This window comes from Excalfactoria chinensis, chromosome 16 (genome assembly GCF_039878825.1).
Source record: "Excalfactoria chinensis isolate bCotChi1 chromosome 16, bCotChi1.hap2, whole genome shotgun sequence".
In the NCBI taxonomy this organism is placed as follows: Eukaryota; Metazoa; Chordata; class Aves; order Galliformes; family Phasianidae; genus Excalfactoria; species Excalfactoria chinensis.
This window is the reverse complement of record NC_092840.1, coordinates 6,612,034-6,625,404: the sequence shown is the minus strand read 5'-3', so window position 1 is coordinate 6,625,404 and position 13,371 is coordinate 6,612,034. Positions and strand designations below refer to the sequence as shown.

Below are 13,371 nucleotides of genomic sequence, written 5' to 3'. Positions count from 1 at the left end.
GAGACTGTTATTCTTTTGGTTGCTGTCTTTCCTGGTAGTTTCCATCTCAGACTATCTAGGAGTGTTCAGTTGTGCCTGCTTGAGGTTTTGTTGTGATTGTTCAATAGCTGTATTAACACCTACTGTCCTTTATCAAGTAAGTCCTGCACGCTATCTGTGGCTGACTGTGCAGCACTTTCTGTCTTAATGATCTACTTGCCCGTTTTTGGCACTGCTTTTTGTTGTTGTTGCCATGTAGGTAAAATTTCCTCATGCTTTGACCAAAGCACGTTTTTATCTCTTATTACAGAAATGGTTTAGAGTTCAAGAATGAATTCAGGGGAAACGTTTTACGCTGATTTTTATCAATACATTCCTGGGAAGATGTTCTCAGGAATTGAAGTTTGCCTTCAGTGCTGATCCTTTCATTCAGTGCATGGAAAGGCTGAGCAGAATTTTTTCAGAAGTGCACCTGATTGCCTTAGCATTGTGGTCATTATGAAGAGTTAGGCAGTCATCTGCCTTCCCAGTCATCTGACTGTGATCTGACTGGTGTCATCCAAAAAGCTGCCTGCTTCAGGCTCAGCGTGAATGAGGAGATGAAGAAAAATGCATGAATCTGGGAGAGCAGAGCTGCCTAACCATCCTAGACAGTGCTCCAACTCGACTGTAAACTAATGCAATATAAATGCTTTCCTTCTCACGTGGGCTAATGAGAGGTGCCTCTTTCAGGTCCTAACGCAAATATTTATTTTCTGATAGTCTGTCTGCTATTTTAGAATAATTCAAGGGATTCTTCCCCAGACAAAGGCCCAGCAAATGCAAAATGGTACACTTACGTAGTTTTTGAACAAGGTAGTTGCTCGCCTTTCTAGCACTAGAAAGGGCTTTATGCTGGTAGTAAAATGCTTCTGCCTCTGTCCTACAGTAGTTTTCCCATCTTCTGAGGCAGCTCTTGGTGCCGAGGAGACCAGACGAGTCAGCAAACAGAGGAGGAAGATTGCAAACGTGATTTCTGCATTCAATTGAAGAAGAAGAAGAGGGGGAAAAAAAAACCACAGTGAGTACAGTCTCAAACCTCTACATTGTTTTTGCAAAAACTTCCTGGTTTTGTGCAGCATAAAGAGCATACGGACTTCAGGCACCAGCGTTAATGACGATCATCACCCACTGTCGCCATGCAGCACGCAGCAAGGCTAAGTTGCACCCACCTGCTTGGCGTTCCATGGTGGCTCAGGCCTCAGGAGGCTTGTGAGGTGCTGGTGTTCGAGCTGCTTGTTGGCTCGGGAGCTGTAGATGGGGACAGCTTGGTGGTGTTTAAGTACCATGAGTTTTACGTCAGTGGTTCTCCCCTGGTTTTTTGCGGATGCTGGTGTGGGTTTTTTTTCTTTTCTTGAAAGATTGCATCAAAAGTTGGTTCAAATGCGTCGTCACTGATTGTGATCTAGAATGTAGTTTCGGGCTGACACGGATGGTGTCCTGTATCATCAATTTGATTAGGAGTTCAGGATGCTTGGCTTAGCCATCCCGTCTAAATCCTTGGGATCTCCAGATTTAGAGCATGAGTTCTGTTGTTTTCTTCCTCAAACATGCTGGAGTGTGCAAGCACATATCTGGGTTGCTGAAGGCAGCAGCGGTCTCCTGCAGGGGCCAGTGCAAGGGTGGGCTAGTGCTGGAAGTGAAAGAGCCGTGAGGGACTCGTATGCAAGGCAGATCAGGCTTTGGATGAGTGTAAATGTCCCTTGCTGGGTCTCCATAACACCTTACGTACCAGATGTAAGCCTCTGGTGCATGCCAGCAGAGGATGCCCAGGAACCACCTCCCAGCTCTCATCTTCTCTCCAACTGCTGTTTTCTCTGCGCCCAGTTACTAAAGGCAGGAGAACCTCACATGCAGCAAAACAGAAAGGCTGTTCCTAGAACCCAGAAACATGAGGCTGTGATCAGAAGAGGACTTGCAGAACTGCTGATGTTTTAGGACAGAAATCAAAGTAGAGGAAACTCTTATGAATACACCTTTGTGAAAAGGACAGTGGCACGCTTTCACTTGTACTACTGTGACTAGAGAAAAGCTAGAGAGTAGTGAGAGATTCAAAGACAAACATGTGCCAGGTCCAGAAAACATTCAAGGAGCGACAGTAGGAGTCAAAACATTTTCTGTGTGAAGTTATCCATCTGACACCAAAAGGCCTGAAGTGCATAAGTTCCTATGGTCACAGGGACTGCTTTCCAGGACTGAACTGATTCCAAAGGCTTGAAAGGGAAAGGTGTTTCTCCTGTACCATGTTGCAATCAGGTCCAGCTGGGCTGTAACTTCAGCCTCAGTGGTTGGCCATGATTCTGAGCTTCACAAACCCAGCAAGATTCTTTTATTGCTGCCAGCGAGCCCAGGACTGAAGCAGAGGGATGCTTCATGGTGCTGCGCTGCTCTGTCTGGGAATAGGACAATGTTTGTTGCACAACCTGTGTTCCCGGTGATAAACAGAACAAATTGAATGTGCTATCGTGGCCTGAGACATGATGCAAGAGTACAGCAGAGTGCTGGAGAAGAACCAGGAAAGCATAGCTCTGGCAGACTTCTTTTATTTGAAGTTACATGTTACTTGGGGGTATAAGCGTTTCTTTGCAGAAGGTGTCTGGTTGCCACCAGGCCTCTGGGCTCTGCCAGTCCCTTCCAGTGGTCCCAGGTGGGTGCCTCAGGGAGGACAGATGAGGAACTGCAGCGGTGCTCCTCCTTGAGCTGGGAGCAGCACTGACACAGCAATTGGGAACCAGTTCCAGATTATCCCTGGCACAACAGCAGTACAGATAAGGGAAGCTTTCAGCTTGGCTTTTCCACAGGATAAAATTCAGCCGCTGGCAATGCTCTTTCAAGGAACTATAGAAAGTTTGACTTCATTTTCTCCTGGGCTGAGGTTTGCCTGGTTATTCTACTCCATGCCACTGTTTCTTGGCACGCGCATGCTCCGCTTGTCCTTCCCTATCTATGCAGTTGTGATAATCTGCTGAGCTGATAAAGGAGCAGATTGATATCCGTTCTGTAAAACCCAACATGAGTGGAAGTTCAGCTTTCCACCACGTAACTGCCAGGCGCTGCAGAGCATCTGCTATTCATTTGGTGAAATTTTGCTGACACGGGTCTGCACGCTCCCCAAGATGGAATCTGTAGCTGTCACCTCCACACCTATCACTGGAAAAAACAAAGAAACCTCTTGAGTACGGAGACCTGAATCTGACCTCAGATAGTGCCGGGGCTTTTGTCCCTGGCGGCAGCTACTTTTTCCAGGTAGTACTTTTAGCTGTGAACTCAGTTTTCCGATGGCCTTGAGCTGCAATGGCATCAGTGCCCTCCGCACAAACAAATAAGGTGCTTTTACAGCTCGCAGAGAACACAACTGCTTCCTCCCTGAAACTCGAGTGACACTCAGGATGTAGATAAGTGAAATGGCAAATGCCATGCCTCAGGTCCTCGGTTGGGGGACAAGGTGATGCTGCACCCCACACATACCTCTTGCTCTTTCCTTACTGGGCTGCAGCCTCCAGAGCCTGGGGGAGACCCTCAAAGCCTGGGACTTCTACTCAGCTTGCAGCCCCATAGAGCCCAGTCTGCAGTGCCCGCATCCGTGTCATTTCCTAGCAACGGGGACGCGTTGCCAAGAGCCAGAGAATTCCTGCATGGCAGCACCCGGCCCTCACTGCCTCTCGGCTGCTTTCCAGAAACACCTGCGGCGTCTGGGCCTGCAGGACTTCCCCTGCGGCCTGGGCAGCTGGGTAGGGGCTGGGGGGCACAACTGTGGGGTGGGGAGGGTCCACGGGGGGTCTGCAAGGTGCTAACTGCTTCTCCGCTCCCTGCAGAATGAGTCCCGCTTTGTCACATATGCAGGCTCCTCAGGGCAGGAGGAGGAGAGGCCGCTGGGTGAGGAGAGCCCTGAAGCGCTGCTGGATCTGCTGAGTGACCCGCACAGCCCCTGGGCCCTGCCACCAGGATGCAGCCCCCAGGACCAGCACCTGCGGGATGTGGCAGTGCTGGCTCCCCAGCTCACCCATGGCGCCCGTGTCCTTCAGCTCTTCAGGTCCCTGCGGATCGTTGGCAAGGATGTAAGCACAGCGGGGTGGCTGGTAGGGATGGGCTGGTGCCCATAGCACTGCCTGTCTCCAGGCTAGGGAGCTGTGTCTTCCTACTGAAGGGGAAAAATCTTGGGAAAAGCACGGCTTCTCCATCCCAAGGTCTCCCTAGATGCTCCTATTGCAGCTGGAGTAGAGCTGCTGGCTCCCCTGCTCAGTGTGTTGTGCACTAATCTGTGTTACGCGCTTGTCCCGTGGATCAGCACTGCGTATCTGTCACTTTCCTTACGTGACACCGGATGTCTCGGGGATGCTGCGACCAAACCCAGCTCTTTGCAGGTGGAAGAAGTCGATGAGGGTCTGTTGCAGTTACGGCACCTAGAAGAGCTCATACTCTGTGCCAACCAGATCAGCAGGATCACCTCAGCCAACCTGCCTCGAACACTGAAGGTGAGCAAGCAGTGTCTTGTGAGGATGGGATGGGGAAAAAGGTCCCATCTGGGAATGCCTCGCGAGTTGAGCAGCTCGAGACAGCTTGTTGCAAAGGGTGTTTGTTGTTCAATCTATCCTGGGCAGGTCCTGGAGCTCTGTTGCAATGCCGTGCCTGATCTGCAGGGCCTGTGTGCTCAGCCTCCTCCAGAGCTACAGCACTTAGGGCTGGGATACAACAGGCTGCATGGCCCTTTGCAGGACAAGCACCTCACTGCAGACTTCTGGTAATGACACAGCCAGATGTGTGCTCCTGAAGGCATGTGAGCAGGCCATTCAGGGGCCTGCATTAAGAAATTACAGACCTTTGTCACCCTGCTTAGCTCAGTTCCCATGTTTCCATTCATTTCCTTTTTCCCATGCTCTTCCCAAAGCCCCAGGGAGTCCTCTCTGAGGAGGGGCCTAAAGATTGGGCTGTATTACTGACTGATGTGGTGGGGTGGTTAATGGATGCTAGAGTAAAAAGAGGTTCAATTATGGGGCAGGCTGGCAGTGGACTGTGTGGCTCAGGAATGCGTAACTGGCTGCTGGTGTGTTCTCCAGTTTGACTCAGTTTGTGCTGAGTTTGTTTGAACTGCAGGTTCTGGTGCTGAGGAATCCCTGTTTCTTTTCTTGACTCAGAGCAGCAGTGCTGTATCCTCAGAGGGGTGTTGTTTGCCTACCCTCATTAATGGATTTTCTCCTTTAGGCCAAATCTCATCTCACTTGACCTGAGTTTTAATTACCTAACGGATCTGTCCGGGCTGGTCTCCCAGCTGTCCAGTCTGAAGAAGCTCCGCATCCTGCTGCTCCAAGGGAACCCACTGGCTCTCATTCCTGCTTACAGAGGCTTTGTTGTGGACAGCCTGCCCAAGCTTTCCTTCCTTGATGACATCCACATAGGGCTTGATGAGAGGTACCAGTTCCAAGGCTTATCAAAGCAGCCAGGTGAGCCTTTGTCTTAAACCTACTGGTGCTGAACCCACTGAACCCAGCATTCAGGAGGTGGCTTCACTGTGGTACAGCTAGGAGTCCTCAGGGCTCGCTGTATCCAGATTGAATTCCCTCTGGCCTCGCAGAGAATGGGCTGGAGGCCGGAGGGCTGTCCTAAGGAAGTATGCACCCAAGGCTGGTCTGGATCAGTTTGGGAAGAGTCCAGTCAGGTCTCTGTAGCACTGGCTCAGTGTCATTCCCCGCCCCTGTCTTTGCTTTCTAGACCTGTCTGGTTTCACACTGTGTGTTTCATTCTAGAGCTGCTGAAAAAAGAATGTCTGCATCTGGGAATGTGCTCTCACGTGTTGTACTGCCAGCACAAATCAGTGCCAACTTTGCAGTGCAGCAAATCCCCATCAGGGGCAAGGGCAGGGGGCTTCAGTGGGCAGGAAGGCCTTCTTGATGGCCCCCGCTTGGTGATGTTATGCACTGCTAGTGCTTTGTTGAGTCAAAAATGTTAACCAAGAGACATGGCAACTGAGCCAGATGTTTGCATGGCTTTGGAGTGACCTCATGTGGCTGTGGCTTGTCACAGCATTTGCTGTTTGGCAGGGTGGTGTGCTAGGCAGTAGGATTTGACATCCTGGATGTTTCTGCTTGCTCTGCACTTTTCTTCCTCCTCATCAGGGTTATTTTCCCTTTAGAGATGAGTAAAAGTGAAGCACGAGTGGTAGTCACCATTGGGAAAATCAAGGGAGTTCCTGATCCCAGCACTCTCCAGGAGCCGGAGGTTGGCTCTGAGGCACCAATGATCACCTACAGCTACTGTGTGACCTACGAGTTTGCAGGAGAGGAGACCGAGGATGGTGGCACTGAGGTTGGTGCTTAACTGAGCTCCTGAAAGCAGCAGGCACTGACAGGCCACAGTGTGGGGACATCATCTCCAGAATGCAGAGTGAGGCCATTCGTAATGAACCTGCCATGGGCAACAGTAGTGCTAGGGACAGAATTCACACGTGGCCACATCCAGCAACACCAGCCTGTGCTGGCCACATTCCTTGTCCTACCTGGGGGGCACTGTTCACATGGGAGAGCATCTACAGCCCTTCTACTGCCAGGTGCAGCAGACCACTCCCTGATAGAGGTGCCACTGTGCAGCTCACCTCACTCTGCCCGTTCTCCTGCTGACTGGAGTGGGCTGGGGAATGGGATTTCAGAAGCATGCTGCCCTTGGGCCTGATGCAGGCACAACCAGACAAGCTCCGCCAAGAGGAGCATCTCTGTTCCAGGTAGAAAATCATCAGAATCCTGTGGTGGCCACTCCAGACTTGGACAACTCTGCACAGGACATGAAGGAAACAAAGAGCCAGGAGAATTGTGCTGCTATGGAGGACCCTGCTGCACATACCGGTAAAGAGGAATTAACAAATCCCACATCCCCTGGTCAGGGTAGTTTATGGCTTTTCTAGAAATGTGGTGGCATCAGTGCATCCCTTGTGGCATCAGCCACAGCTGGGCTGTTACTGAGGTTGATGGATAATGAATTGGCATTGGTGTTGTCCTGGAGCCATTCCTGTCCTCAGGAAGCAACGTTCTCTCTCCAAAAATGTTTGTCTTTGCACAGCAAAGGTGTTTGTCACCCCTGGAGAGCCATGGGCAGACACAATTGACTGCAACTACAGGAAAGAGCACACCGCCAAGGATTTAGTGGGGCTGAAGGACTACCTGCGAGCTGGAACGGTCGTCTCGGTGGTGGAGGAGAAGGTGGGAATGTGGCAGGTCTGGATGAGAGGGACTGGGAGGGGAAGCTGCTGCCGGAGGAACCGGTGTGGCATTGCTTCCCTCTAGGAGGCAGCATTGCCCAGTCCCTGCAGTACCGGCTCCTCTCTCCTGCAGGTGCTCTCGTGGTTTGTCAGTGTTGAGTCAGAGGAAACTGCAATAGAAAGTGAGAAGGAAAAACAGAAGCAAAAGAAGGACAGCACCAAGGTGGGATGCTGGGAGGGAGCAATGTCCAAACACCATCCTGCAGTAATTGTGATGGGAGAAGGACAAGGGGCAGGGATGGAACTGCTCTCTGTCTAATAAAGGGACCTGACACTTGGCTGACTCTTGTGCCTGTATTGGTGCCCTGCAGGGTCCTGGGCCCAAGGACAAGCAGAAGAAAAAGAAGAAGGAGAAGCCACGTGAACTTCGCAGTGACCCACCCATCCGGAGGATCCTGGGCTCTGAGAGGGTGGCTTTGGAGGCCTTGCTGGCCACTGAAACTCTGGTGGCAACTGTGTGTGACTTCGGGATCCTCATCACTGAGCAGCTGCTGCAGTCACCAAGTCAGGAGAAGCTGGTAAGGAGCTGTCCTGGGGGGCAGGGCGATGTGGCTTGGGAAGGGGCTCAGCATATCCTGCCCTGCTGCACCCTCACATCCATCTCTCAGTTCCCTTCTCCATGAAATGCACTTGAAATTACCTTGCTGGAGAAACACCTATCCCTGCTGGCATTGTTATTTAATGTTATATTAGCAGTGAGTACTATTACTTTTCATGGGCCTGTGTTAAGAAAACAGATGACTCTATTTTTCCATCCAAAATGAAAGCTCTTGCTTTTTCTGATGTTCTTTCTCTCAATACCGTAACACACACCAGTCCTTCTGACACTTTCTGTTTCCTGGAGTCCCTTCTCCAAGCATCTCTTCTGCTGCGTTCCTGCTTCACGTCATGCCTTTCTTCATGCCTTTGAATGCTGGTGGCAGCACCCAAGCAGCAGTGGCTGCCACAAGACTGAATGCGGGCAGCGAATTTCAACACTGCCTGACTGTGGAAATGTCTGTCTCCACAGGACAAGAAAAGAAGCAAAGACAAGAGCAAAAAAACAAAAGCAAAGAAGGAAAGCCAGGAAGCCACAGAGCCTGCCAAAGGTGACCGAGGGCTGGCTGGGCAGAGCAGTATGTGTGAGCAAACAGCCGTGGTGCCCAGTCCTGCTGCCAGCTCTGCGGAGCTGGGCACTAACTCACGTCCTGGGCCCTGGCTGTGAATGCTGCCATTGATGCTGTGGGACTGTAGGGTTCGGCACACACCCGGGGACCTTGTTGTGTCTGGGCTTGCACTGAGGTTGGGCTGCTGGCGTGCGTCCTGGGAGCAGTGAACACTCACGGCTCCGTGAGCCAGGGGAGAGGGCAAGGCAGGTTGTGGGGTGAGATATTTGTTGGTTGTTATTTCAGCTGCCAAAAGCAGCCAGTGGCCTGGAGTGGCACGGGCAGCTGGAGGGGAGATGTCTGGGATGCACAATAAGGTCCTCATCCGTTTCCAACTTATGTCTCAGAACGCTTTGCAGAGAGGATTATTGTTCTTTCTAGTTGAGAGATGAAATGCACAGAGAGCGCCCTGTCCTGCCCAGGAATAGACTCCACTCTGCTATCACCCCCAAAGAGACAACCCGTCCCCTGCTCCTTGGTGCAGAGCCCATGGTTGCTCTGTCACCAGCACTGCTTGAGCTGCTGGATATAGATCTTGCTCTGCCTCTTGCAGGGATTCTTTGGTTTGTTTTGATTAAACCCCTTGAATCATCATTGTGCTGCTTCCCCATCAGTCTGCTGGTTCCCCATTGCTGTGCTGGTTCCCCATCACGCAGTGCTCATTTGCAATACGTGCTCAGATTGCAGCTGAAGTAGTGAGATGCTGTCATGCGACCGATGCTTTTTACATCTGTTCCACATGAGTGCCTGTGCTCAGTGTGCATGCAGCGGCCCTTCCTTCTAAGCTTGAGGAACAAACCCTGTCTGTTGGGGGTTGCATGGCAGGTGCTGAGAGCATAGAGAGCAGCTGCTGATAGAGGAAACACCGAGTGATCAGAGATTCAGGTTAATTTGGAGTCGCAGTCCCCTGGTGCAGGCTGGGGATGGCTGAGTGCAATTTGTCTGAGTGCCTCATGATCAGTTGGACCCACAGCTCAGTACCCCAGTGCTGACAGCACCCTGTGGCTGTGAGCTTTGCTGTGACTCATGCATCATAGGCACACTCCAACCGCAAGGCTGTGGGGGCAGGTGGGCTTCTCGGTGTGTAGGTGTGTACGTGCGTCAGCAAACCGCACCATGGCCCTTGGGTCCCTTTGGTGCTCACTTCCCACCAAACTGCTGTGGCTTCATCCCCTTAGAAGTGCAGCAGTGGGGCACTGGGCAGCCTCCCAGCCTGGAGCTGAGGCTGATTTGCATCCCTCTGCCAGCTCGTGCACACGAATAATAGATCCTCTTAGGGACGCTGGGATCTCTTCCAGGCAGCTCAAAGAGGGAAGGCAGCGAGCTTTGTCTCAAGCAAACTATTTGCCCGGGCATTGAGGGATGTCTTCAGAAGTAGCCTCACGTAGGTCTCGCTTTAACCCACGGAATGATTTAGTCCCATCTTTCTTTTTTCTTAGAAATTACATAGCGATTTTACATCAAGAAGCAAAATTGCACGCAGATTGATTGCCTTCTTAAAGATGCTCATTATGCTAAGCCGTATTCAAACAGCTTTTCCCTTAGGGCCCCTCAGTGAGTGCTAACGTGGTGGGCACATACCCCTATGCACACAGCTGCTTTTCAGGCTATATATTCTACAAAGACAGAGTCTGATTTACTGCTTTCCATAGGGAAAAGAAAAACCAGACGTTCTGCTGAGCAGGAGGAGGGCTGTGAGCCGCAGCCGGTGCCGCTGACGGTTGAATTCCAGATGCAGCTGCTTCGGTGGCCCACGGCCGGCACCCAGCAGCGGGAGAGCGTGACCGAGGCTGAGAGCAAGGCTCAGTGATGTGTCCGTAGCCGAAGAGTGAGCAGCAGAGGTCAGTGAAATAAAACCCGCAGGGATGCTGCCATGCGGCTGGTTTGGCTGAATCAATGGGGACGGGGACGGCGTGGGGGCTGCTGCGGGAGCTGCGGGCGGGGGGCGTGAGTGTGATGTGCGGTGTGGGGAGACTGGGGTGCGATTTGCGTTGTGTGGTGGGAGACCTGACGTGCAGCGCTGTGTGTGTGGGAGGGTTGGGGGTGCGATGCGCAGGGATGGGGTGCGGTGTGTGCATTGATTTGGGGCGCAGCGTGTTGTGTGTGCGGGGATCGGAGCGTGCAGGGGGGAGTTCGGAGGCGTAGGATCCTGGGGAGGGCGGGGCGGGGGGCGGATCCCGGGTCGGGCCACGGAGCTCCCGGGCTGCTCTGGGGGTGCGGGCGGAAAGCGGCTCTGCGGTGTCCCCGGTGAGTGTCGGTGCGGCTGCGGGACGGGACGGGGCGGGTCGGGCAGAGCCAAGTGCGGGCAGAGCGCCGCGGCTCCCGGCCGGGCTGTGCTCTCCCTGACCCACGGCTCCGCAGCCCGGCGCTCCGCTCCTGTCCTGTCCGGCAGCGCCTCGCTGCTGCCCCTGCTCCGAATCCGCAGTGAGACCCAGGAATTGGGGTTGGGAGCGGTGGGGATGGTCCCTGCGGCACCGGCTGCGGCGGTTCAGCGTTTCGTTGTCCTCTACTGGGATCGTGCGATCCGCTCCGCCTGCGGAGTGCTGCTGCTGCTGCTGCAGGCGTGAGTGTGCGAGGATGGGAAATGGAAAGTGCAAGTTGTCTCTGTTTCACTGTTCAATGCTTCTCTCCCCTCACTCGGACAGGGCCCGCGTTCTGCACCGGAGGCTGCGATGTATCCCAGGATTAAAAGCCTTGCACTTTCTGCCTTTTCAGTTACACTGCTGGCATGTCTTTTTTACGTCAGGAGAGAAGCAAAGCTGCTAACGACAACAGTGGACCAGGTGGATGTAGCAGATCCCAAACCTTTGGTTCTGGGCAATGCCGAACCCACCAAATGTTTGCCGGACTTGGCCATTGCCAATTCTTCTCTCTCCCTCCCGGAGCTTCACCGCATCTTCCTGACTTACAGGCACTGCCGTAACTTCTCCGTCCTGCTGAAGCCTTCCAGGTGTAGCAAAGAGACCTTCCTCCTGCTGGCCATCAAGTCTGCCCCAGTCAATATAGAACGGCGGGTGGCAATCAGGAACACTTGGGGCAAGGAGGTCTCCATTGGCGGCAGGCACATCAGGCTGGTGTTCCTTCTGGGGCGCCCGGAGGCCAAAAACCAGGTGCAGCCACTGCACCAGCTTCTGGCTTATGAGAGCCAAGAGTTCGATGACATCGTGCAGTGGGATTTTGTTGACAACTTCTTCAATTTGACCCTCAAGGAGCTGCATTTCCTCCGCTGGTTCATGGAGGACTGTCTGAATGCCAGGTTTGTGCTGAAGGGCGATGATGATGTCTTTGTCAACACTTATAATATCGTTGAGTTTCTCCGGGAGTTGAACCCTGAAGAGGATCTCTTTGTTGGAGATGTGATTGCTAATGCCCGGCCCATCAGGAACACAAGAGTCAAGTACTTTGTTCCTGAGTCTATGTATGGAGCTTCCTTCTACCCTCTGTATGCAGGCGGCGGGGGCTATGTGATGTCCAGAACGACAGTAGGACGCCTCCGGAGCACCGCAGAGGGTGTGGAGCTCTTCCCCATAGATGATGTCTTTGTGGGAATGTGCCTGGCAAAGATGGCAGTGGTCCCAAAGAACCACGCTGGCTTTAAGACTTTTGGGATCCAGAGACCTTTCAATCCTTTCGATCCGTGTTTGTACAAGGAACTGATGGTTGTGCACAAACTAAACCCAACTGAGATGTGGATCATGTGGACGCTGGTGAAGGATGACAGCATTAGGTGTGCGGTGTCAGTAACACACACCTACAGAAGGGGCTGGAAGTGAAGCTGCCGCTGAGCACGGTGGCAGCTGGCTGTTGACAGATACAGGGTACTTAAACTAAAAATCAGGTTGTGGTAGAAGTGTTTTCTACTAACAGGTTATATTTGAGCCATGGGGTTTTGTTTTGCAGTCGGTCTTTTCCTGTCGGTGGGTTATTGAGGTGGCTGAACTGTCATGGGAAGGGCTGGTAGCACGGGGAGCTGGCTCACTTCCTGGCCTGCTGGAACCTGGGTGAGCCACAGCTGCCACAGGTGACGTGAATCAAGTGCCACCACCACTGGAGGCTCACAACACTGAGACTGGTGTCTAATTTGTTCTCTTGTAGGGAAGCTTGTGATGACTAATGAGTGACTATACTTGAAATTAATCTTTTGAAATCAACGCAAGGTTAGAACAGAGGCCAATGTGTGCTGCTGTGTGCACTGCAATGCTAATCTACTGTCCCAGATCAGCAATCCCACAGATCCTACAGGACAGGAGGGGGAAGGGAAGGGGAGTGGGAAAAGGAAAGCAAGGCATGGAAACGTTGCCTTAACACAGTGATGTGAGGGACTGGGATCCAACCCTGTTTGATTTTACACTTTACTACAGGCTGACTTGCACTGGAAGTTTTTGCACAAACACTTTCTGATTGGGTTTCAGAGGAGAAGTATGTCCTGAGTGGTAGTAAAGCACAGTGGCTGCAGCTTTTCAGGCTGCGTGGGAGGTGTTTGGGATTTATTTGGTTTGTTTGGTTTTGTAACGTTGGGTATAAATAAAATACAGTTATGAAAATGTTTTCATGGGAATAATTGTGTCTCCTGAAAGCTAAAAGTACTACAAGCAAAAAGAGGCTGAGATGTGGGGCTGGGTGTTTGCATGAAGGAGCAACTGAACTTAAGGAGGATGGGGTTATGTGGAAATGGAAACTCGCCACATCCTCTACTGCTCTCACTCAACCCCCCAGCATTAGTTCATACATGATGTACTAATATGGAATCAGCAGTTGAGTGCTCAGAGTAACTAAACTGATAAATGATTAAATGTGAAGCTAAGTCTTGCTGATACTTCTATGGAGCTTCTAAGCTCCAGGATTTCTTGCTGCTACATGTGCTGTGTGTGAGCTGGTGGTGACCTGGAAGCTTTAGATTCTTTAGGGAAAAGAGTTAGTGTACAGTTACAGAAATCAGGGTGTTTTGTGTTATGCTGC

At 52.0% G+C, this 13,371-nt stretch overlaps 2 protein-coding genes across 3 annotated transcripts; both read left to right on the top strand.

Moving 5' to 3' along the window:
• The first annotated feature begins 3,653 nt into the window (after positions 1–3,653).
• Positions 3,654–11,206, top strand: LRRC43 (leucine rich repeat containing 43). Its single transcript, XM_072351059.1, is given in 12 exon segments — positions 3,654–4,076; positions 4,383–4,493; positions 4,620–4,759; positions 5,221–5,459; positions 6,149–6,321; positions 6,734–6,854; positions 7,069–7,208; positions 7,341–7,430; positions 7,579–7,785; positions 8,277–8,355; positions 10,065–10,253; positions 11,128–11,206. Coding segments are annotated over 11 exon segments (1,881 nt in total). The 3' UTR covers positions 10,223–10,253; positions 11,128–11,206.
• On the top strand, positions 10,619–12,959 carry B3GNT4 (UDP-GlcNAc:betaGal beta-1,3-N-acetylglucosaminyltransferase 4). Of its 2 annotated transcripts, none has more exons than XM_072351061.1 (2): positions 10,619–10,659; positions 11,058–12,959. In XM_072351061.1, exon 2 carries the CDS (start codon positions 11,085–11,087, stop codon positions 12,183–12,185), a length of 1,101 nt encoding a protein of 366 aa, XP_072207162.1. In that variant the 5' UTR covers positions 10,619–10,659; positions 11,058–11,084; the 3' UTR covers positions 12,186–12,959. The 2 variants fall into 2 exon arrangements, with proteins under 2 accessions (XP_072207162.1, XP_072207163.1); XM_072351062.1 differs by lacking the exon at positions 10,619–10,659 and adding an exon at positions 10,923–10,975 and having other exon boundaries at positions 11,058–12,953.
• The last annotated feature ends 412 nt before the right edge of the window (positions 12,960–13,371 follow it).

Coding starts and splice junctions, on each gene's coding strand:
- B3GNT4 (XM_072351061.1), top strand. CDS start 11,085: ATGTATCCCAGGATTAAAAGCCTTGCACTTTCTGCCTTTTCAGTTACA.